Here is a 27,004-nt window from a genome sequence, read left to right as displayed (position 1 = left end):
TTTGTGGTTAACAACAGAAAAAAAAAACATTTCTAAACTTATCAAATACATTAACTCATATCATGTTTAATTTCTTTCTGGAAAAGACCACGAAAACATTTAAAGTTGAAACACTTTAAACAGGTTTAAATATATATTTACTTGAAGATTCCATAGTTAGAAATCAAAGGTTTGAATCTTGTAAATTATATTTTTGACAGTGCCTATCTTGGAATAGGTATATTATATTAATTTCTATTAGCGAGAGTTAAATAAAAAAGATTTGTATATTTTAAGAAAAAAGCATATCTCTGCTACTGCGAATTGACACCCCAAGGACAGCATGTCCAACAGCTATATATTTACTCAAGGGCTAAGTCTCGATCATTTAATGAAGCAATGCAGCCAGTTATATCATTATGGAGGTGGGTAAACGTCATATTCACTTCTAAGAGAGATATTCGAAGTACGAGATCGTTAAACAATAAGATAACAACGGGATCTGAAACCACACCTTAAACCAATCCAGGAAATACAATACTTCAAAGACAGTGAAGAGATTAAGATAACAACGGGATCTGAAACCACACATTAAACCAATCCAGGAAATACAATACTTCAAAGATAGTGAAGAGATTAAGATAACAACGGGATCTAAAACCACACCTTAAACCAATCCAGGAAATACAACACTTCAAAGATAGTGAAGAGATTAAGATAACAACGGGATCTGAAAAAACACATTATACAAATCCAGGAAATACAACACTTCAAAGATAGTGAAGAGATTAAGATAACAACGGGATCTGAAACTACACATTAAACCAATCCAGGAAATACAACACTTCAAAGGTAGTGAAGAGATTAAAACAGCAAAAGGGTCTGAAAGAAATTCTCCGACCCAAACATTTATTCTGATATAAATAAACATTGTTCCCAATATTATTAACATGTTTATTGAGTTTTTGGTTAACAAAATTCTAGCTTAACTTAGAAAACTTACCTACTATTGAACTTCTCTGGATGTTTCTCTCTTTCCAGATGAAACTTTATGGCTATTGAAGCATCCTGATAGAAATTATTACCTTTAACGTTTGATATAGTATGGTATATATATTATATATAAATGTAACATTTACTTTTCCAAGAAACAAATGAGAAATACCTTAAAAAGTGAATTATTTTAAGACTGAGAAAAATTCTGAAGTAAACCGAGATTACATTAGATTATTAATACGAACTTTCTTGCTAAAGTACTTACAGAAACTACTGTATAATATTTAAAATAACTGAAATCAAACTACTATCACTAACGTCATCTCAAGCACCTGTGATGCAATAATTAGAATGCTGGCTATAGATCTGCGGGTCCATAATTCGTTTCCTTTTACCGCGAAAAAAACAACAAGTAATTCATATTGTTGTATAAAAACAAAACCTATCACTTTGTGTCAAACAAACGTACCACTCCTATGGAAAAATAGTTGTTAAAGATGTTACATGGAATGGGATCTCCCTTTTCCTGTGTATCGTTTGATGGAATAATATCAATTTTCCAACGGTCCAACATCACTGTGGTCGACTTCTCTATTTTCTCTAGAATCTTCTCTAAGCTTTCATTTTCGTAGCCTGTGTAAAATATTAGAAAACGAATAAAAAATTAATCTTTAGTATTTATATTTATTTATTCTACCTCTTTTTTGTTGGGTCAAAACAGTTTCAATAAAAGAAGCATGTTTCGTTTGTCACGCGAAGAAAACAATACTGACTAAGGAAGCATCGTTTCGTTTATCACGTGAAGGAAACAATACTGACTAAAAAAAAATTGTTTCGTTTATCACGTGAAGAAGACAAAACTGACTAAGGAAAAATTGTTTCGTTTATCACGTGAAGAAGACAAAACTGACTAAGGAAAAATTGTTTCGTTTATCAAGTGAAGAAAACAACACTGTCTGTAACTTTATTGGTTTAGTCCTAGAAGCTAATATCATGACTTATTATACAACTGAAAAACATTATGAAATTTACATTTTAAATTTTCTCATTCGTGACTCTTATAAACTGGAAAATTGTTATATTTTGTGCGCTTTTTTTATAAGGGAAAATATTACTCTGCTCATTACAGAACGATTAACGATTGGTTTTATGATTAACGATTGGTTTTATGATTAACGATTGGTTTTATGAAACTTTTCTTCACAACATTTCTTCACTCTCAGTCAGTATTCCGTTAGGAGATATTTTCGAGCTGCTTGTTTTAATTCATGAGATTAAAAGTCAAACATTGTTTTCAAGCTGATATTCAATAGATGTTTAGCGTGAGTTATTGTGAATTTTACATATCAAACTGTTCTGTGGATCCATCACCAAAGAAATCTGCAGAAAACAAACGAACAAATTAAAAGTTTAGAGACTGTCGTAGCGCAGTAAAGTGTTTAATGCAACTTTAATGCGAGAATGCAGGATTGATTTGGTAACACCAAACAAATAATGGACTAACTTTACGTAAATTGGAAAGCCTGTGCTCCCATTCGCCTTTCTAAACACAAGTAAAGTTTCTCTTTTGCACTAAAAAGCTATAACATCTTTGAATGGGGTGAAGATGGTTTAAAAACAGGATATGTGTTTGTAGGTTTACGAAGCCTTTGTAATGAGACTGGATTGATAATGTACATACGTACCTGACCATCAACTTTGGTCATCTAGTAAATCGTAATACGACTGTGAATTATTAGAGTACACATATACCTGGGCCTATCTTAAGTATCAACCCAAGTCACAACGTTCGTAACGAGACTGTCAGTTGATATAGTGTATACATACCTGGTCCCCATCTTAAACATCTAGCCAAGTCATTTCCGGTTCCTAAAGGCAGAATGGCAACGGGTGGTGGTGATAATAGGTTCATTTTATCTGAGAAAAGAATAAAACGTATTTGTTCTTCACCATTTAAAGATAAAGATAAAAGAAACATTTCCTACAAGCAGCTGTTAGAACATAATATCGTTTAATGACTAATGTCTTCTAACCACTTGTAAATAATATGTAACAGACAGAGAAGGGGTTAAACAAAACTATCTTTTCATAGGTAACAAGACGATTAGGGAAAACAGCCAAAATATACAAAATATGTCTATAGGTGTTTCAGCGTGAGTTTGAAATTTTACGATTGAAGTAAATATTTATTATTAAATAACTTGCGAGTAGGTAACTCCAACTTACTCAGCTTTATGCAAGATTTTTCGAACAGGAGACTATATATATATATATATATATACTTATGTCCGTATTTAGTCCTTATAATACGTGTGTGATTAATTTAAAACATTCGGGTCATATGATACAAGTGTATATGTCTATGTGAGAAAAAAAAGTTATCTTTTGCCATGATATTGATTAGATATAAAATAATATGTTAAAAACAGACTGTAGAAAATTTCTGATTTCTGACTCTTAAGTAAACTAGAATTAGAACATGAAACTTTCTTGTCTTATTAAACCTAATATATTAAACTGAACAAAGTATTGAAAACCCTCTTATGGTGTTTATTGCTAAAGGTATTTGGTAGGTAACTAGTTATTGCATAATCCACTTTATTTTCCACATCCTGCTTTATTTTCAGAGGTAACTAATAAGAATACAACCCGTGTTTACAGGTAAGCTCATTGTTTGTAGGTAACACTTGTTATGTAGTAGTATTAATAATAAATAATAATACTGTAATGGTTAAACTGAACTTAATACCCGGTTAGAATGTGGAAGCCAAATAAACCTGGTCCTTAACATAACTAATATGATTAATTCTCATAAAATATTTCCGAGCTACAGAACAGTTATTGAACATTCTGGGACGCTCGAGACTGAAGTCTCAAGTACTGAAACTGTCCGGAATGTAGATCGGAGGTCAGCGAACTTAATAAAATCGAACTTTCCAGAGAGGATGTGATGATATTCACATACAGATGTTTTTACAGTCTAGAATTTTCTAAAACACTTTAACAATGTATTTGGTATTTGGTAGGTAACTAGTTATTGCATATTCCACTTTATTTTCCACATCCTGCTTTATTTTCAGAGGTAACTAATAAGAATACAACCCGTGTTTACAGGTAAGCTCATTGTTTGTAGGTAACACTTGTTATGTAGTAGTATTAATAATAAATAATAATACTGTAATGGTTAAACTGAACTTAATACCCGGTTAGAATGTGGAAGCCAAATAAACCTGGTCCTTAACATAACTAATATGATTAATTCTCATAAAATATTTCCGAGCTACAGAACAGTTATTGAACATTCTGGGACGCTCGAGACTGAAGCCTCAAGTACTGAAACTGTCCGGAATGTAGATCGGAAGTCAGCGAACTTAATAAAATCGAACTTTCCAGAGAGGATGTGATGATATTCACATACAGATGTTTTTACAGTCTAGAATTTTCTAAAACACTTTAACAATATATAGATGTCGCTAAAGGTGGTGTGATGTTAGTACCTTCTGCAGAGACCAAACCAACTGTCGAAAGTCATCACACTCGAACTTTTAGAAAACTTGGAATTGTGGGTGACGATTTTAAAATAAAAGTTGGAGTTGTGGGTGACGATGTAAAAAAAAGCTAGAATTGTATGTGACGGTGAAATTAGGCTTGTTAAGGCATATTGTAATGAGAAATTATTAAATCTGACCAGTTCGGTTAATTTTAGTGTGTTTTTGTGATTGTGTCAATATTGCTTTTTAATTGCATAGATATTTTCACTGTAGAATTATTCTTATTATGATTTAATAAACTTGTGAATAATTATTGTTGTAAATTGGCTTTGTCTTGTTTGTTGGCTACAGGATCGGCAATTGCTATATTATAGCAACATTAAGAATACACTTTTGTCGTCTACAACTAAACTTAATTTTGCATAGGTTGATAACATAAGGTAACTCACTATGATGTTTACAATATGGCAGATCGTTTAGAGATTAGTGTACAATTAAGAGCTTTGGTATATTCAACTATGCCCTACATTAGGAAGTAACTGAAGATTAAGGAACTCATGTTGAAGTGGTTAGCGTACAGTTTTAAAACTTAATTTCTATATAGATAGATAACACGAGCTATGCAACTCACCAATAGTATCTAATACCCAGCCAACAGTTCCATCACCTCCACAACAAAGAACTCTGAAGTCTTGTACGTCCTTGAAAAACTGCAAACTGAAAATGTAAGTCAGTGTTTTCAAGTGTATTCCTGAAAGAAACTAATGACGTTTCGATTGATTATTTCTAATTAAACACAAACTTAACACAATGGGCTATCTGTGCTTCCATGACGCCTCGAAGTTCAGCATTATTACAAGGATAACTCCGTACTTAATGTACTATACCTTAAAGATAACTAATCTTAAAGAACAACGAGTTTTATTCGAGAAAGTTTGAACTTGGTGGACGGTGTATCAAACGTCTACCAAAAAGAATCAACTGTCAGTATTATCTGCTCTAAATAATGTTTATTGATGTCACTATTTCTTTACGAAAGGCTGCTTTAAGATCCTTCACATTTCACGAGCTATTCACACAAACATTCCTTTTCACAAAACTCTACAAGCAATTATCTACTTGTGTGGTGCCCGGGAGATATAGCCGGCCAAGAAGTGGGCAAAATAGAAGAACAATCTCACGATTTTGCACATTAACACTCACAATCAAACTACCAACGTGGTTTGTTGAAAGAATAATAGACAAAGAGAATTCATAGATGCAATGATAATTTGCGAGGAAAGTAATTAATGTATACAGTAGACTAATTTTTTAAACACTGTATAACAAGTCCTAACTTCCTGAATAAAAGGTGTGTTTCTCTATGCGCCTCCGGTGAAAGTGGGTTTCATATATGAAGTTTTCTACATAAGCATAACGTATGTGTAATATTTCATAGCATGCATAACTATCTTTTTATGAAACGTTGTTCTTCCATTGCTAATGCGTAAACTATATCTTTGAACTAGATAATACACAATACGTATTCAGATGTGTATAAAACATTTCTACTCTCAGACCAAAAACTAAATTACTCTTAAGAACAAAACGCATTACTACAAGTATTGTATTCAAAGGTATTTTAGTGCAGAGAACAAAGAACGTAAAGCCAACAGAAATTAGATAAGAAAAACTTGTGTTTGGAACAGGAGCTGAGCCCAGTTTGTTTTTCTAGCAGTTAACATAAGGAATGAAGATCAAAATAATTTGAAAGCAATCTGTATCCATTTTAGCATATTTTATTCGGAATAAAAGTATTTTTATAATCAGTAAATGTATACTATATTAATGAAAAAAAAATATATGAAGCTAATTATTTTAAGAAACGTTTGTTTGTTTTTGAATTTCGTGTAAAGCTGCACGAGGGCTATCTGCGCTAGCCGTCTCTGATTTAGCAGTGATATGCTAGAGAGAAAACTGCTAATCATCGCGACCTACCGCCAGCTCTTAGGCTACTCTTTTACCAACAAATAGTGGAATTGACCGTCACATTATAACGCCCCCATGGCTGAAAGGGCAAGCATGTTTGGTGGGACGAGAAGTCGGACCGCGATCCTTATATACGAGTCGAGCGCCTTAACCATCTGGCCATGCCGGGCCCTTCGAAATGCATTTTAGTTGGGACATTCTAGAACATACTACATGAACAGGTTGTAAACTTAAACACAAATATCAAGTTGGGATTTGTTGTTATATGGAATAATTAGTTTTAGACTTGAAATGTTATATACATAAATAGGAATCTTTGTAAATATTGTATGATCTTATCTGCTTAGCGTTCGTGGTAATTATGCAATACATTATCAGAGAAGCAGTATCAGTGGTTTTCGTGCAAAGCCTTATGCAAATAACTGCGATACATGTTCTAGTGTCAGTAAAATAAATGTTACAGTTTTTTAAAACCGGCACTCCAGTGGCTCAGCGGTATGTCTGCGGACTTACAACGCTAAAAACCCCGTTTCGATACCCGTCGCGGGCAGAGCACAAATAGCCCATTGTGTAGCTTTGTGCTTAATTCGAAACAACATTAACGTCTTTAAAACTGCGAAGCTTATGTACATGACTACAATACTTTTTGTAGTATCACTAAAGAAATGCGAAATTTTTTGAAACGCCTTAGTGTAACATAACAGACAATAAACGTAACATTTGTTCACATAATTTAGAAAAAATAATTCAAAATCAAAATAAGAGGTGTAACAAAATCCTGAAACATAACTAATTTTTTGATTTATGTTAATAAATAAATATATATATTTATTTAAATATATTTGTGTTATGATGCAGGTATTCCCAATAATATAAATCAGAAAGACACATTTGATTTTTGAAAGTACATAAAAAACCAGGCCAGGTGGTTAAGAGGTTCGACTCGTGATCTGAGGGTCGGGGGTTCAAATCTTATCACATCAAACACGCTCGCCTTTTAGCCGAAGGGGGCGTTATGATGTGACGGTCAGTCCCACTATTCGTTGGTAAAAGAGTGGCCCAAGTGTTGGCGATGGGTAGTGATGACTAGCTGCCTCCTCTCTAGTCTTACACTGCTAAATTAGGGACAGTTAACGCAGATGGTCCTCGTGTAGCCTTAAGCAAAACTCAAACTAAAACATAAGTTCAACATGCTTGTCTATAACATAAAAGAGATTGTTTTAGAAAAATAGTTATTTCAAAATATCATATATGCAGAGATGCCAACCATTACGATTTGAGCGTAATCATTGCGATTTTGGTTTATACATTACGACTATACGCTCATATAGACAAATATTACGACTTGTTGCAACTCCCAAATTATTATAGATTATATAAGCCTATACAATAAAGTGATAAATTGTTCCCCCAGGGCTTGAAAGGGTTAAAAAGAAAATTTCTAGTGAGATACAAATAAATTTTGATAATAAATAAAAGACAGTCCAAATGGCTACTTGCGATAATCGTGTTTGTGCTTGAAATAATAAAAAAATATTTGTATCTCCGACGTCTACCAATAGTTTGAGTGTTGTGCTTTTCCGTACTGGGTACGTGGGGAATCCATAGTTACGTCATCAGTGCTTGTCAGCCAATCAGTCCTCGCGTAGATGGGTATTTCTCGTTTTCTAAGCGGCACAGAAACACCAATGCGATCGTTCACAAGTTGGAAAAAAGAGGCCTCGTTCACCAGATTGTCTTGTTTCTAGCATATCTAAATGACAAAAACTGTGAAAAGGCTATGTCTACAATCATAACGGTCAGTCATTTGAAATAGTTGGCATCTCTGTATATATATGTGATTGATTTATTAATATCTGTATTATGGTCACGAGGGAAAATAAAGCCGTAAAAATTGTGGTTCGAGCAAGAATTAGGTTATTTTTGATCCACTACAAGAACAATTAAATTCGAGAGTTTTTAATTTTATTTTAATAATTTAGAATAAGACTATAGGTGATCTATTTCTTACCCTTGCATGGGACCTCCTTTGGTGATGTTGTATACTTGTCTTGGATTTAACAAATACTGGAATTTTCCTAGAATCCTGAAAAAATACAAACAGTACTGTATTATCAGAAATAGAAGTAACACAAAACTATGAATGCGGTTTTGTATCTTAGTATGTGCCCCCCAGAGAAACAGTAATATGTCTGTGGACTTATAACACTAAAACCGTGTTTCGATACCCGTGGTGGACAGAACACAGATACGCCATTGTGTAGCTTTGTACTTAATATTAAACAAACAAAAAGTTTCTTCAGTTTGGAGCCATTTAATGGTAGAACCTAGATTATTATATACGATCTACCACTAGATGGCTTCAAAGTCTAGTACGGGAACATGTAAATATACTTAGTGAACAATTCAAGTTTCAAAGACGGCTCGGCATGGCCAGGTGGTTAAGGCACTCGACTTTAAATTTGAGGGTAACGGGTTCGAATCCCCGTTACACCAAACATGCTCTTCCTTTCAACCATGGGGGCGTTATAATGTATTGGTTAATTCCCCTATTCGTTGGTAAAAGAGTAGTCCAAAGGTTGGCCGTAGCTAGCGGGTTATCTGCGCTTGTTGTCCCTAATTTGGCAGTATAAAACTAGAGGGAAGGCAGCTAGTCATCACCACCCACCGCCGATTCTTTGACTACTCTTTTTCCGACGATTAGTGGGATTGATCGTAACATTATAACGCCTCCACGGCAGAAAGGGCGAGCATGTTTGGTTTGACGAAATACATGATTTTGAATAGTTATTTGATATTTCGATACCGAAGGTTCGTGATGAATGAGCACAATCATGTACAATGAAGTGATGGTGAAAGTTAACCTAAATAAAGATGTTTCTGTGAACGTCTGTTTATATTATTAAATATTGCATTACCACAACTAATTTTAGAATTAAAATTTCACCAGTTTGAAAATGTTCACCCTTTCACGTGACAAATAAAATTCATTCAACTCAACTTCAGTTTAAATATATATTGTTACAATTCAGTTTACTATCCATAAAATAATATTCGTTTCCCTGTAGCATTACGTCGGAAGTACCTCATGCCTTGTCTTCCACCGCTTTTAGGGTTCACAAGAACCAGCAAAGGATGTGTGTCTGGAAGTGGGGTGATTTGAAAAGACATTGGCGATCCCTAGAACAAGTAAAAGGTACTAATGAAGAATACAGTTTTAGAAACAGATATTTGAAGCTAGTCATTTCACACATTAAAATTTGTAGTGGTACCAAATTATGTATATCTGCTTCAATCAAGAATACTATTCTAACAAACAAGCACTTTAGCTTTTAGGAAAATATTGTCAGAGAAAGAACTCATGCAATGTTAATCTTTATGTTGTTTGCTACGATCTAAAGTAAATATCGGTTTACCTTGATGCACATTTACCAAGATCAGTCTAGCCGCTTTCCTGTCAGTAACATTTTAATCATAATAACGTAAGCGGGTAGCAATTTCTAAGGTATAGTTTATGTTGTTGGTTTTCAAATGTTATTTTTTAAACGCTAGTTTCGTACTCATGCTACTGTTACATAACAAATTTTAAATTTTTTTGACTAATTACTGTTGAACTTCAGATAATATTCCGTTGTTTTAATTTTACTCAACCTATGGATCGTTACAATTATATTAGACAGCCAATAGAAATCAATAATGCAAGCATTAAGAACAGATTCTACAATAAGTATAACGACTTAAGCCTAAAAGTCTTGCGCTTTAGCTTTAAATCCAAAAGTTTTACAGCAAAATCTTCCTGTTGTAGTAACTTAATTTCGCAATCACTACAAACTATCTCTATCAGTATTACGTTTCGTTTCCGCAAGCATTGTAACTCAGTTCTACAAATTATTTAAATATACAATATTTGTGAATAATTAATAAAATAAACGAATAACATATCCAAGTACAAATTGTTAATTTATTTAAAAACCACGAAAAATTATAATTCTGATTTAAAATTTAAATTAAATTTATTTCTAGTAAAGCTGCTATTATTAAAGGTAAAGAGTTGGTTTCTAGGCAAGTTAAAGTTTACAGAAAACTAAAGATACATTACAATGTTTTAAAATTTCATTATAATTTTACATTAAAAGCATTTCCACTAAAACACCTGATGTATAGAGGAGGTAACTATAATTAATACTGTATGTTATATAAGTTATATAGATCTATAATGGCCATCAAAGTTAATGAATTTAGATAGCTATTGAAATTAACCATTATAATAAATAAGAACGTTATCATACAAACTCAGCTTAACAAATGTGTTTCGACATGTAATAAATAAATATATATTAATAGGTATATTTAGAAATATATGATGTATCAGCAGAATTATCATTACTAGTGCAATAACTTAATTGACCCAATGCTCTGACATTAAACACAAAACGTATGTACTTATGTTACATCGACTTACTCTGATAACAACAGACGATGAGTGTACAGTGACATGACAACAACTTAGTAATGTGACAGTTGATACGACGTGTGTATACCGATATTGCGATAACTGACTACCTTGACAATAAACACGACGTACATATTTCTGATATCACAATAACGTACTGCTGGGACAGTAAATATGACAGGTATATTCTGATAACAACTTACAACACTCTGACTGCTGTCTGTTGTTGCCATGCTAGAATCTGACCAAGATAAGTTTTTCTTTTGTCCACCTGATACACTTCGTTGTCTCTCCTAACAAATAATGAAAATAATAAGTTTATACAGATAATAAGATGGTCTTTATGTAATAACATTACAACAGAAAAATTAAAGAAGAAATTCCACGTTTTCGTAATAAAATACAAGAAATAAAATATTTATAAGTCTATACATTTCAGTTAGAGTAAAAGGCAATCCCCCACTGGCACAGCAGTATGTCTGCGGACTTACAACGCTAAAACGGAATTTCGATACCCGTAGTGGGCTGAGAAAAATTGTCCATTATGTATGTGTATATATATATATTTGTGCTTAATTACAAACAAACAAAAAGTAGTCAGGATTAGTTGTATCATTTATAATATGATGAAATAAAACAAGTGAACAACTAAAAACTATAGTTTACCTACACATCAAAATAAAAGTAAGTTTATTTTTAGGATAACAAAGAATTCATATTTACCTTATTGCTATAAAAGAAATAGCAGGTATGCTGTGTGCTATTATATAATAAAACAAGAAAGTGAATAGTGAAATACAATACTTCAAAGCCCTCGTGAATAGCACAATAAAAATCAATGATTTACGCAACTTCAACTCACAACGTTTCTAACGATTTCATGAAGCAGAACATTTTATCTAACTGACAGAACATTACAATGAAAATCAATGACGTACACATTTTAAACTGTAGAATAACTTAACTTACAACGTTTCTTATGATTTAATGAAACAGAACATTTTATCAATAAACTTTCAACTAAAGACACGAAATACTAGCAAATGTTTGATATTTACTTCTGCTCAAGATCCATGAACGAAAAGTTTCAAGAAGGTACTTATCTAATCAGATGATTGTAGGTACCATGTTTTATATTTATTATCTTGTGATGTTGCGAAGGGCAGATGTTTTTCAGTAGAGTGTAACCTTTTATTTACTCGGTTGTAAGAGTAATACCACCAAAATAAATGTTTCACATCTAAGTGTAACCAACGGCGAGAAGATTAACTAAATGTAACTGGTTATTTTTCAAGAATGAATTTGTAACCGATGAGCAAAAACTAGTATGTAACCTGACATCATTATTATATTGAGAAGCCTAAGTAGCAGTAATTGTAATAACACAGTAATAATGTTAGTAACACTCACAAGAACAATAGGACAAATGCAGGTTGGAGGCAGGATATGGTCTCTGTGCTTTCCGAGATTGCATTCAGGTTTCACCTGGGAGGCGCAATGGTTGTGGAGCTATATACATGGAGAAAAGGTATACATGGATATAAATAGGGAGTTATGTCGTTTGGGTGGTATCGTTAAGAAAATAGTTATTATTCTATTACTTAAACGATTTAAGATAAAAATGCATATAAATGTTTCTCAGGACGGCTGGTGTGGGTATTAACAGTTTTACTAATAATGCAGAGAACAACGTTTCGACCTTCTTAGGTCATCTTCGGGTTAAATTTTTAACTTCAAGTGGGTTTTCCGTCACCGCGAAAAATGCATAGTTTTGTTCACTGTTAGAGTTGTAGTGGAAATACAATTTATTAATTAGCTATTCGAGTACACTTGTAAGGAAACAAGCTATATTGGACATTGGGGTAGTTTAAAAAGACGAAAGAGACGTAAAAATAAATTTGTCTTTTTTACTTAATTTAAGAAAGAAATCATACGTATATTTGTAGTCATTTATACACGGAATTTTACATATCTCTAAAGTCATTCGTAGAAAACATTTCACACATCTCTGTTGCTTGTGTTTTTTATTATTTATTTGTGCTATTATGTATTTATTCTATTAATCTTAAATATTTTGACTTAAAATATAATTGGATTTCTTACATAGTCAAAGAAAGTAGCAGCTGTTTCTCACACATTTATTTTTTATGGTTTCAACTTTTCCTGTCGATGGAAAAATAAATAAATAAATATAGGCTAGCCTATTCTACTTATAATTAACTGGTTTCTTTACCAAGTGTTCCAATAGATTAGACTTGAATACTTTACCATACCGAGAAATTATTATATTGATAATATAACTTCTTATTATATTGATTTTCAAAAAGATAACAAAGTCATATTATTGTGAACAACAAGATATTAAATTACGTCAAAACCCCAAACATCAGAACGGGTTAAATGTCTCGCAAGCTAATATCATAGTTATTTATGAATATTGAACGGTATTATAAATACCGTATTTTCCGGTTAATAAGCCGAATCGCCGAATAAGCCGAGGCCAATTTTCAGCTCTGAAAATGAGGGTTTTTGCTTATTACCGCCCAATAAGCCGAAGCCATTTTTAAGAAGTGACAAGTTTCTTCAAAATGATTTCTTAGTCTCGTTTCAGCGTCAGCATGCATGTTGTGTGTGATCATTGGCGTTCTGTAGTAAAGCAGAACGTGTCGTATTGAGACAGAGATGGAATCAATATGTCATTCGTTATTGGCTCCACTCACTGTAATTAGGTAACCAATGAAATTCCAGAATTTTTACTCAGTAATTAAAATCACTAACCCAGGGTATAAATACCAGGGGTATGTAGTGGGAGTTTATCATTGTACCGTCAAAAGCCAAAGATGTCTACACCTGCAAAAAAAAAAGAATGCGTTATGATACTGCTTTTAAATTGAAAGTAGTAGAGCTAGCCTTGAAAACCTCAAATATGAATGTCGCTCGTCATTACTGTGTGAATGAAAAACAGGTCCGTGAATGGAAGAAAGCAGAATGTGTGCTAAAAGAAATGTCGAAAACAAGTAATTGTAACCAGAAAAAGGAACCGAAACTGAAAGAAGATGTAGCGACATGGGTGAATGAAAACCGGCCTGACTGTCACGCGTGCCCAGATCCGTATTTTTGCACTAAAGTGGGCTGGTCGAAATAAAGAAAATTCAAGAGACTTTAAGGCAACCAACAGCTGGTGTACCCGCTTCATGAAGCGACACAGCCTTGTACTTCGAGAGAAAACGAAGATCGCGCAGAAACTGGCAAGTGACTTGGATGATAAAATCACCTCGTTCCAGAAATTTATCATTCATCATCGCCAAAAACACAACTACCCTCTACAAATGATTGGGAATATGGACGAGACTCCGATTTTTTTCGATATGGTTGGAAACAAAACCGTTAACAAAACTGGCGAGAAAACCGTTTGGGTTAAGACAACGGGCCACGAGAAACAACGTTTCACTGTAGTCTTAACGTGCTTTGTCCAGAAATTTATCATTCATCATCGCCAAAAACACAACTACCCTCTACAAATGATTGGGAATATGGACGAGACTCCGATCGTTTTCGATATGGTTGGAAACAAAACCGTTAACAAAACTGGCGAGAAAACCGTTTGGGTTAATACAACGGGCCACGAGAAACAACGTTTCACTGTAGTCTTAACATGCTTTGCTGATGGGACAAAATTACCGCCTATGGTAATTTTCAAAAGAAAAGCATTTCCTAAGAAGAAGAAAGTTCCGAAAGGAGTGATCGTCCATGTACAAGAAAACGGATGGATGGATGACGAAGGATGCATCAAGTGGATTAACGAAGTGTGGGCGCGTCGTCCTGGCGGACTGATGAAATCTAGATCTCTGCTCGTTTGGGATATGTTTAAGTCCCACCTGTGTGAAAACGTTAAAGCCGCGATCAAAAGATGCAATACCGATATTGCAGTTATTCCCGGTGGGCTGACATCTGTGATACAGCCCTTAGATGTGTGTTTAAATAAAACTTTTAAAGACAGGCTCCGTCAATGCTGGAATGAGTGGATGGTTTCCGGCAATGAAAGTGTTACTGCTGCCGAAAATATGCGCGCTGCATCACTCGCTACCGTCTGCGTGTGGGTCGTGTCATTGTGGGACGATATTAGTGTTTAACCTGTGGAGAAGTCATTTAAAAAATGCAGCATCTCAAATGGAACGGAAGATGATATGTTGTGGTTGGACGACGACGAGGAAGACAACATTCCACTCACTCAGCTAATAATACCAGAGAATGACCCGTACGACGACCAGGTCTCTGCCGAGGATTGGAATCTATTATTTGGTGCTTCTGACGATGAAGATGATGAATTTGATGGATTTTAATAAATTTCTGAGATTAAAGTGTATATTTTTTATGAATTTTGTTATTTCTATGAATACATGTCATTCGTAATGTATAGACCTTTTTCTATTAATAAATAAAGTTTATTCAACTGAAATAACTCTGTCGTAACTGTGAGATCAAAGGTATGATTTTAGGGCCGATTTTGGTCTTCGGTATTTTTTGGTCCAAAGCTGGTGATCGGCCAATAAGCCGACCCCCAAAAATCAGGTCCAAAATTTAGGGCCAGAAATTCGGCTTATTAGGCGCAAAATACGGTATATTGAAAAAAATTATGATCAATGTTAAATTTAAGGTTAGTCATATGATGATATTGGTAATCAGTTCATTATGAATTAAGGTTATTTATATGAAAGTATTGGTAATCAGTTAATTATGAATTAAGGTTATTTATATGAGAGTGTTGGTAATCAGTTAATTATGAATTAAGGTTATTTATATGAGAGTGTTGATAATCAGTTAATTATGAATTAAGGTTATTTATATGAAAGTATTGGTAATCAGTTAATTATGAATTAAGGTTATTTATATGAGAGTATTGGTAATCAGTTAATTATGAATTAAGGTTATTTATATGAAAGTATTGGTAATCAGTTAATTATGAATTAAGGTTATTTATATGAGAGTATTGGTAATCAGTTAATTATGAATTAAGGTTAGTTGTATGAAAGTATTGGTAATCAGTTAATTATGAATTAAGGTTATTTATATGAGAGTATTGGTAATCAGTTAATTATGAATTAAGGTTATTTATATGAAAGTATTGGTAATCAGTTAATTATGAATTAAGGTTAGTTGTATGAGAGTATTGGTAATCAGTTAATTATGAATTAAGGTTATTTATATGAAAGTATTGGTAATCAGTTAATTATGAATTAAGGTTATTTATATGAGAGTATTGGTAATCAGTTAATTATGAATTAAGGTTATTTATATGAAAGTATTGGTAATCAGTTAATTATGAATTAAGGTTAGTTGTATGAGAGTATTGGTAATCAGTTAATTATGAATTAAGGTTACTTATATGAAAGTATTGGTAATCAGTTAATTATGAATTAAGGTTAGTTGTATGAGAGTGTTGGTAATCAGTTAATTATGAATTAAGGTTATTTATATGAAAGTATTGGTAATCAGTTAATTATGAATTAAGGTTATTTATATGAGAGTATTGGTAATCAGTTAATTATGAATTAAGGTTATTTATATGAAAGTATTGGTAATCAGTTAATTGTAAATTATGTCTTCTTGTCCAACCCATTAAATTACCTGAAACAACCATTATTATCTTTTGTAGCTGCAGATAATAAGGGATCTGCCTTTAAGGTTTTAAAGTATGTTGTTCTTTGTAACTTGTAATATTCATCATTCAGTCAACAATCTTGCAAATAGTTTTAATATCTAATTTTCCAACAACGTCTTGGATGAACTTACAAATAGGGATACCTTAATGAATTCGTAATAGTTCCTGTGGATCTAGATACAGTAAACAGTATGACGAGCTGATTTGTGGGTCTCTGTAACTAATAGAGCGTTTGGTGCTTTAAGACAGCAAAGATGTTGACTTGTTTGATTGGTTTTGTGATCATTCTTTTAAAGTAAATAATTGATAACATCCTGATCAATCTAAATCTTATTTGATTAAATTACTAAAGCATATTCATCAGAGTTTGTGATGAATCTGGATCATGTTGTTCAAAGCTGTTTAAGAGACGTTTTTCTCAGACAGCAAACAATATAGATTTTCGTGTTTTATGTTATCAAACACGTTTGTTGGTAGGGGGTTCTTACTAATACTCTCGTGTGTTTCAAATAAGAATTTCGTCATTATACTAAACCATTAATCATGTAATAACTTTATGTTAATAAGTTATATTTCTTATATAATGGTTAATTTTTCTGTTCCTTATGTTTGTCAGGAAATAAGAATGTATAATGTTAGTTCAGCTGCATCATGTCTCATGTTTTCTTTACCAACAACTATTATACAGTATTCTTCTAGAGTAGTGGTTCTTAACCTTGTTGGAGGTACTGAACCCCAGAAGTTTCGTACTTGCATTCACTGAACCCTTCGTAATTGGAAAAATAAAATATGAATTTTTCAAATTTAAAACATAAGTAGATATTTTATTTATGCACAAAATGAGCCATGTATCAGTATGTGTGTCTTGACCTCCGCCGAATCTCTGATACTGACTCACCGAACCCCTGGGGTTCGATTGAACCCAGGTTAAGAACCACTGTTCTAGAGGAACCTTAAAGAATCGAATAAATAGTGTAGTGTCAATAAGTACAATAAGGTTTATGTTAGTGCCTTATGGTAATCACAACATAAGTATTATAGTGAGGTAAAGGTAATTTTCAAACTTTTTATCTGTGACATAAAAAGCTGTTTCAAGATTTTTGGTTAAAAATGCACAGAAAGAAATGTTTTAAAGAAAGTTGGGAAACTAGAAACAGAGTTGTTAGGAACATTAATATATAATCGTTTTATTATTTGTACAATTATATTGTTGTCTATAGCAACATTACGTTTCTGATTACTATTTCCAAACTATCATAGTCTAAAATAGTTTTATCTGAAAGTACATCTGTTACGGGCGTTATTTATTTTGGGTGTTTCTATATTAGCCCACCGAATGATATATTATACTGTAATAATAACATTCTTACAAAAGATACATTTAGAGACTTTCTATAATAGCCCATCTTTACCAAGTATTCCAATAGATTAGAATAGAATACTTTGCCATACCGAGGAATTATATTATAAATCTAAAATTATATTAACTGATGAATGACTAATAACATTAAAACTCACTTACATTACCATTATTACTGGTAATATTTATTTTCTCAGTATTTTAGTAGTGGCACAATAAGTGACTAACAGAAATACCTAAGAATATTTTTTGGCGTTTCTGTATTAGCCTAGTTAATTATTTACTTCATGTTAATGTTAAGAACGTTAGGTGTCGCAATAGCTACAAACTGTAGTTTACCGTCATCTGGCACCATCGACAGAAAAGTCCCGTGATTCCGTTGTACGATTTAATTGGCTTCTTACACTTACTACATTTTCCTGTACAGTTCCCCTCGGTCCAATGATGCAGTAAGGTCTAGAAGTGGAAGAAAAAATAAATAAGGTTGTAAATTCTTGTTAAATTCGCCAATCTCCGTTAAACTTGGAATCCAGTTAGATTGATAACGCAAATAAGGAATGTTGAATACTTTGGTAAAATAAAAAAGGAATAAAGAATTCTGTATTTCTAGAAGACAGCCGGAAGAAACAACAAATGCATCTTAGTGTGTGTTCTTTGACAAGAATAGTACACGTCTTATAAACCGGTCCGAAGAACCTGTTGTTGTTGTTTGCTTATTTATAATACCTTTTCTCTCAGAATAACTTTACAATAATACTAGTAGTTTCGGTGTATTCAGAATAAATATTGTATGATAAAAACAAACCAGGAAGTTTGAATTTTTCTCAGTATTTTTGCATAAAATTTTAATTTTTTATCGATACAAAAAAGAAGATTTTAAGTTTTTCTCAGTATTTTTTGTACACAACTTTTTTGTACAAACAAAACAGGGGATTTTGAGATTTTTCAATATTTTCATATAAAAATTTAGAATTTGACATATAACTAGAAATCTGATATAAACATTATGTTACATTCATGTACATCAGCCATGTTTTAAAGAATAAAATGTGGAAAATGAAAAGTTTAGTTGCGTTTCGAAAATAAGAGCTGACGTTTCTCTGAAAAATAATATAAATTTACTTTATTTGCATGTTTGACTTAATGTTACACACCAGTCACATGACTTACTGTGCTTTGTTTGAGAACTGAAACTGTACGTTATTAATCATAGACAAACCTGGGACGTTCTCTTGGACTTCACGTAGGTGCTGATACAGGACGCTGGTGCTTTCTGAACACAGCGCTCGTGAACTGTGTATTTACAAACTGTAACGAAATATAAGAGCAATAGTTGGTCCATACAAAGAATTTATTAGACTACACGGTAACTTAAATTTCCTAGAAAAGGCATTAGATTTGAGCTTAGTTGAGTTTCAGTCTTAGTTTAAAATTACTTGAAGATGAAATTTCTCTCCCGGCTTTGTTTACTTATAGAAGTCATTTTTAATTTTCTGATAAATATCTTATTAGTGTCCAATTGCCCCCCGCTAGTACAGTGGTAAGTCTGCAGATTTACAACGCTAAAATCAGAGGTTCGCTTCCCCTCGATGGACTCAGTAGATAGTCCGATGTGGCTTTGCTATGAGAAAATACACACACAGTGTCCAATTGGAGCAAACCAACGACTTTGTTAACTTCAAGCCAATTTTACTTACGCTGTATGATAATGCACCCTACTACTAAGGTATATTTTAATATAATACCATAAACTATATGTTTGTGTGAAGTTAAGCACAAAGCTACATAATGGACTATCTGTGCTCTGCCCACTACTGGTTTCAGGCGTTGTAAGGCCGCAGACGAAGTGTTGTGCTACTGAGATCAACACCATAAATACTACAATTCTGTCTCAGTTCCACTACAAAACTGTTAATATACTTCCGTTACTGTAAAGCTTGTTGATTAGTCATTAAGATTATTATAATACTTGTGACTTAGCTGTTAAGATACTTCCACCATTGTAACGCTTGCTACTTAGCTGTTAAGATATTTCTGCAACTCTAATGCTTGTGGGTTAGCTATTAAGACGTTTCTACCACTGTAACATTTACTAGCTAGCTGTTAAGATAATTTGCCTCTCTGATGCTTGTTGATTAGCTGTTAACATATTTTTGATGATTTTGAATTTATCTAATATGTTATTGAAAATCTTCTTTCTTGGAGAGCATGATGCCAGTTGTCGAGACATTAAGATAAGCTTATTATACAAGATAATTAAAAATTATTGGTTCAGAAATGTGAGTAGAAATCGTGAAGAAAGTACAAAAACATGTTGAATAAAAATACATAAATTATGTTTTCAAACTTACAACTAGACTCTGTAAAAAGTAAACAAACTGGACTAGAAATAATGCCTACATTATTTTGTGAATCTACAAGTTTCTATTTTGGCTCTACGTTTACAGTACTTACCAGTTTTAGTTGATTCAAAATAGATATTTGTAGCATGAGAAAATAATGTAGACACGATTTTCAGCTAAGTTTTTTACTTTTTTAATTTCCCTAGTTTTAAATTTCAAATTATAATCTGTGCTTTTCACTTGATTTTGTAGTTTCAGACAATATTCATTCCCCTTTTAAAATTAATAGTTTTTTAGTTCTCTTGTTTCGTAAATTTTTAATGTTTATTTATGTAAGATAAATGTCAAGTTATATCCCTGCATATGCATTCAGTAGAATATTATATATTTTTCAACGGTTTGTTTCTGCGTGTTTTAGTTAGACACCTAACTATAATGAACCATAAATTGAATAATTAGTTTCAGTTTTAGTTAACTTAAAACTCTACTTACAAAGGCAACTTAGGCCTTTCTTGCCGAAGCCTACCAGCATGTTGAGACAGAGGTTACAATAAGCTGGTCGACTGAAGTTTTTTAACCGCCAAACATGATTGCCATCGTCCTTGACATGCTAGGTTAGAAAAAATAAAAAAGCCAAACTTGTTTGTAATGTTGCAAATATAAATTCTTAGAGACGTTAAAAGAACTTATGTGGATAGGTTCCAAACAAGTTAAAGGTATTGAAAACAAGAACAAGAGTTAAAGTGAGTGAAAGGAATATTGTTGAAGAGAATAGTGTTCTGTCAAATCCAGTCATAGGAGAACTTGGAAGAATGTTCACAGTGATCCAGGTAAAATGAAATAACTTTCACAGGAGGTGTTTTACATAAACTGAAACAAGTATTCGTGCTGAGAAATGTATTCAATTTGCTAAGAACAAATGAAAGCAAACAATACAGTGTTTAAAGTTTTTTTAACCTTAGACCACTAAAAACACCCAAAACATCCTTGCTAAACTTTGTGAATTTAATCAACTAAAATTAATATGTTTTCTAACAAAAAGCGTAAACATTGTATCATAAATTTACCAAATCTAAGCACAGAAAAACACAAAAGAAACTGATAATTACTGATAAACAGTAAACCCAATAATATATACCAAAACGTACCGAATCGAGACCGAGAAGAACCAGAAGTGGTATTGTTGTCAACCCTCCACGTTTCCATTCTTCCAAAGAAACTGTTCCATCAGCATCATAGTCAATTTCCACCATCATGTCTTGTAATATCTTATATAAAGAAGTTATACAATTTTATATACGTTATGATATGACAGTTTGCATCTAGGACTATTATCATATTGCTTAATTAATATATATATGTTAGTGATAAAATCTACTTTTAGGACATATCGACGTTAAACAGTCTACGTTTCAAATCTTAGGTCTCATTGTTAATTAATTAACTTTGTTTTTAGAAGTGAAATAAAGCCATTGAGAGGGTTAACCGTGTTATTTAAATACCGCATTTTAACCATAAAACATATCTTTAGTGAGTTAATTGTTATACCGAAAACCGAACCAACTACTACTTCTAATCGCTTTTATCTAATCTACTCAGAAAGTTTTCTTACCTCACATTTCATACCACATAAAGGTTAAAGCTTCAGCTACACGAAATATTAAATCAAAAACAACCACTAACGTTTCTTTTCCTTTTACTTGATACAAGAATGACTCCATTAGAGTTTTTTTTCTTCTCTGTGAGTTAACAACTGATATTGAAAAATGAAAAGTTGTACTTTTGAGTGTAATGTTTGGAAATTATCCATTCTTGAGTGTCTTAGAAATAAAATAATTGTACATCTGTTTTGGTTTATGGATCACATCCGAAGATATGTGTCATTCCACTTTGAAATATCTACCAAACGTGATATAAGTTTTCAATGGCCTCATACATTAATCAGAGGAGAGCTGCTTTAATGAGGAAACTCTGTAGGTAAAATATTCGCATTTGAAGTATTTCTTCCATGGTTTTAACTCCAATCAGAGACATTTCTAATACAACAGGTTAACCAAGAATATAAAAACAATGATATAGTTTAAGATGAAGATATCATCTTGCTGTTAACTTTCAGTAAAAACTAACTGTAATAACTCGTTTTTATTACTGATTTTGAGGAATAGTTTTAAATTAGTAGGAAATGAGCGTTAAAATTATTGCAGCTTCCAGGTTGGTCAGAAATAAGTTTACTAACTTACAACGCTAAAATCCGGGATTCGATTCTCCGCATTAGATAGAGCGCAGTGAGCCCATTGAGTTTTCCGTTGAAAACAAGAAAACTAGAATGCTACAAAACTTATGTCTTTAACATATATTTAGTAGACTACGTCAATCACTGTCACTATGGGAACGGTCAATGATGCAGTATTGGTATTAAAACACTTTACCAAATATGAAAACTTAAAGAAAAGAACGAAAACTGAAATACGTGGTTATTTTAGATCCAGTACTGAAACATATACACACATTTAGAAACTTAGAACTTTTTGTTCTAAAGAAATAAAAAAATTGGTTCATTATAAAACAGGAAAGTGATAAAAATGTGAGCTCTAATCCATGTAATTAGTTTTGTAGGTTGCCATTTGTTAAGCGTTGAATAGAAACTGAAATTCCTTTGCACACGTTTTACAACCACAATTCTAGTTTCCTAATATGTAGTGTGAAATTATGTCTATTTCTTTAAATATTCAAAATTCAAAATGTCAGATTTTATTACAATAAATCAAATATAGTTTTTAATGTTTTGTTTATATAACTAAAAATAAAGCCCATATTTAAATAAAACAGATCATAATTTTCATGTAAAGATCATACATAAATTTGTCTTGAAGTAAGAGAAAGCTTATAAAACAAAAAAGTGATATTTCAACCTTACAGACCAAATTTAAAGCCGAACGTATTTTCAAATGGGCATCACAATACGCCTGGATGATCTGTCACCGATGTATCAAGGATTGTACTTCAAGAGCAAAAAACTGTCACAGAGAGTTGACTATTTTTCTCATCCTTTCTCCGTGATAAGCGTTAAGGTCCGGAACTAACCATTCTCAGTCAACAGAGCCGAACTCTTGACTTTCTAAAAATGGCGCTACATGATTGGTTGAAATGAGATCTCTCAATCTTAAGAATACGGATGGAGTCGCTTTATCACTTTAATCCTTTCTTTAATGTTGTACTGAGCAGACCAATAACACTGATGGTATGATAAATTTTTATCTACTTTTGGTAGATTAAACGAAGCAACAGCCAGACTTTCAAGCTCTTTTCGTTCTTTGTTTCTTTTCATATGAAAGTAATTTATGACCACTTATAGAGTATCTCTGGTCAGCACAGGATCTGATTACAAAAACAATTTTTGAAATTCGAAGACGGTAACGTTAATGATTAATTAGTGGATATACTAACAAAAGAAATCATCACCCAATTACTTGATAATATATTCCCAGGATAAAGTGATTTTCTAATATAATAGCTGTAATTGCATGTAATTCACAAGCGTTATGCTGATGATTAATTTAACTTGGAAAATGGCATCAAGATTCTTATCATAATTAGTTAATTTCTTTTTTCAGCCCCAAGAAAGAAAGAGAGGTCTAGCCGTCTTAAGAGTGGTAGTGACTGTTGTATGGCAGTACATGTTAGTGACAAAATAATTAATGCTCTGTTCATTTCAAGAACGCTGAGAAAAACGTGTGTGTTTCTCTTATAGCGAAGCCACATTAGGCTATCAGCTGAGTCCACCGAGTGGAATCGAACCCATGATTTTAACAATGTAAATCAAGAGGGGGACTAAGAAAAAAAATAAACCAGTACACTGTTTTTATTTGAAATATATATTTCTAATTTCATGAATTATATTTCTAGTTTATTAAAAAAATTGCAAGATATCTTATGCAATTAAATGGAAGAAAAAGAACAGAAATCTCAAAGAAAACATACAAAGCTAATTCAATATTTCGTTTTTTTTAAGGAAAGTTAAATAAAGCCTCACAGAAAAACAATATTAAAGAAAATCCATTCATTTAACAAACTCACTTTTTTATCATAGTTTCTATTGGAAGGAAAAATTTTGAAGGGAAAACATTTTAAGCTAGGGAGTTTTAGACTAAATGGGGAAAATTTAACCTTTTATCAGTGATTAATTAAGAGTTAGGATATTATAAAAATCATCAAATTTATACATTTTATTTTTTCCCTGTGATAGCCTTTGAATCAAAACATAATGTATGCTAAGTTATGATTGGTATAGTGTACGTTTCTACTAAGATATCTAAAATATTTCTCTGTTGACGATCTGAGGACTGTAGGTCAGTTCAATAAATGCGGGAAAGTGACGATTATACTGGATTATAGAAGGATGGTAAAAGTAACATCCTGTTGAATTTCTTTCTGGAAATTTTCAATGTTTTAAAGACACACTTGTAATTTTAAAATATTAAGAGATATAGTGATTTTGAGATATCATATTACTGACAAATAACCCAAGTTTTTAAGGTCTTTAATGGCTTAGTTTATAGCGTTAACACTCAAATTAGCAGCAGAACATAAAATACCGACCTGCAACCTACACATACTTCCAGAAGTCGCAGGTGTGTGATTTATTTAAAACTAAACATTTTTTACATACTGTGTACAAGTATATCACTTAAGTTTAGCGATTGTTCTAGTTGAATATACTGCTCTGTGACTTTGTGCAAGTAGGTAACAAGTCACAGCATTAAAGAACTATGAAAGAAAGCCTGCGTTTTCAAATGTGGATTTTTTTAGTGGGCTGTAGTGACACATAATAATTTAAATGTAACTACCAATGTCATGTTTTTCTTAGATCATATTGGTTGGACAAAAAACTACGTTTTAATGACCAGATAATAATTTATTAGCAAGACAGTTACTGTATTTTGTTTCCAAATGAAATCTAGAAAATACATTCAAAGGCAGATGTCTTGAACATTTTTATTTATTATTATTATTATAAAGCCTTGGCCAACATGCTTGCATACTGTTCCATACTAATGTTATTATCTACATGCATGAAGTAGTTATTGAGTAAATGCCCGAGTAGTAACAGAGAAGATAAAATATAACGAGACAAATACGAACAAGTTGTTATTCTGGCCTGCATAAGTTGTAAGTTGTTTTTACAAGTTGTTATTCTGGCCTGCATAAGTTGTAAGTTGTTTTTACAAGTTGTTATTCTGGCCTGCATAAGTTGTAAGTTGTTTTTACAAGTTGTTATTCTGGCCTGCATAAGTTGTAAGTTGTTTTTACAAGTTGTTATTCTGGCCTGCATAAGTTGTTAGTTGTTTTACAAGTTGTTATTCTGCCTACATAAGTTGTAAGTTGTTTTACAAGTTGTTATTCTGGCCTGCATAAGTTGTAAGTTGTTTTTACAAGTTGTTATTCTGGACTGCATAAGTTGTAAGTTGTTTTTACAAGTTGTTATTCTGGACTGCATAAGTTGTAAGTTGTTTTTACAAGTTGTTATTCTAGCCTGCATAAGTTGTAAGTTCTTTTTACAAGTTGCTATTCTGGCCTGCATAAGTTGTAAGTTGTTTTTACAAGTTGTTATTCTGGCCTGCATAAGTTGTAAGTTGTTTTTACAAGTTGTTATTCTGGCCTGCATAAGTTGTAAGTTGTTTTTACAAGTTGTTATTCTGGCCTGCATAAGTTGTAAGTTGTTTTGAGTAAAAAACTGTGTGCTTTTGGTGTAATCTCTCTTAAAACATATCAAAGCTTCGTGCTTGGTGTAGAGTCATGCTTGGTCATGTGCCAGAAGTTACAGGACGTCAAATTGTTCGACTGTCCAGAAGCGGTATGAAGCAAACGACATTACCAGAACAGTAAGATAACTCCAGTGTACTGTATCCGGAATTCTGAAACGTCGCCAGACAACAGAAAATGTTGTTCCGGGAATTTTACTCGTAGACGTTGTAGAAACTTGTAGTGGCAAATTGGAGTGAAATTATAGTGGATTACGCCAATAACCTCATCGAACACACGTCACAATGTGGAGGTTATTAGAGTACAATGGAGTACGCCAATAACCTCATCGAACACACGTCACAATGTGGAGGTTATTAGAGTACAATGGAGTACGCCAATAACCTCATCGAACACACGTCACAAGGTGGAGGTTATTAGAGTACAAAAAGGATTAACCATTTACAGAACATTTAAATATGAAATAATATAAGGTTACAAATGTTATTTATTATAACTATTTATTGCCATATTCTGTCTTTATGTATGTTTTGGCAATGTATCTAATAACTTGTTTGTTGTTCTAATAAATCGCTCATGTCGTCCACAGAACCTGTCTTATTATACAAATTACACATTCAGATGTTTAATGTAACATGTATTTCCTAGCTTTACAACTGTAAGTGTATTGGTATTCCATCTTAATAATAAGATCTCATTTGTTACAAAATATGCTAACATTTTCGTCAAGACAGTATAAAAAATACCCTAATATCAGCTGGTATAGATTTTTTTATAATATATTTCAACTCGTGTTAAAATAGTTACATGTATTGAGACATAGAACTAATAAAAAAGAGTTAACATTGCAGTTAAAAACCTAAATAAGTAAGGTACCAGTGAGTTCTGCTCAATCTTTCATTTTGCTTATTTTTATTGATGAAATACCAGCTATCTCGTTTATATGGATATGTAAGGATAAATTTACAAATTACAAAAATGACTGGAATT

At 32.4% G+C, this 27,004-nt stretch overlaps 1 protein-coding gene across 2 annotated transcripts in view; it reads right to left on the bottom strand.

Moving 5' to 3' along the window:
* Window positions 1-27,004, bottom strand: part of LOC143249771 (diacylglycerol kinase beta-like) — a 243,099-nt gene that overhangs the window by 17,269 nt on the left and 198,826 nt on the right. For both annotated transcript variants that reach the window (XM_076500158.1, XM_076500159.1), the window contains exons 10-21: window positions 21,400-21,519; window positions 20,744-20,861; window positions 19,129-19,217; window positions 18,249-18,365; window positions 12,298-12,396; window positions 11,091-11,180; window positions 9,520-9,614; window positions 8,446-8,520; window positions 5,098-5,183; window positions 2,803-2,892; window positions 1,445-1,608; window positions 983-1,047 (exon numbers count right to left, since the gene is read on the bottom strand). In XM_076500158.1, the coding sequence (XP_076356273.1) occupies window positions 983-1,047; window positions 1,445-1,608; window positions 2,803-2,892; window positions 5,098-5,183; window positions 8,446-8,520; window positions 9,520-9,614; window positions 11,091-11,180; window positions 12,298-12,396; window positions 18,249-18,365; window positions 19,129-19,217; window positions 20,744-20,861; window positions 21,400-21,519 (1,208 nt within the window). The remainder of the gene's footprint in view (window positions 1-982; window positions 1,048-1,444; window positions 1,609-2,802; window positions 2,893-5,097; window positions 5,184-8,445; window positions 8,521-9,519; window positions 9,615-11,090; window positions 11,181-12,297; window positions 12,397-18,248; window positions 18,366-19,128; window positions 19,218-20,743; window positions 20,862-21,399; window positions 21,520-27,004) is intronic.

The sequence above is a fragment of the Tachypleus tridentatus genome, chromosome 4 (genome assembly GCF_004210375.1).
Source record: "Tachypleus tridentatus isolate NWPU-2018 chromosome 4, ASM421037v1, whole genome shotgun sequence".
NCBI lineage: Eukaryota > Metazoa > Arthropoda > Merostomata > Xiphosura > Limulidae > Tachypleus > Tachypleus tridentatus.
The sequence above is the reverse complement of the archived record's forward strand: the minus strand, read 5'-3'. Positions and strand labels throughout refer to the sequence as shown.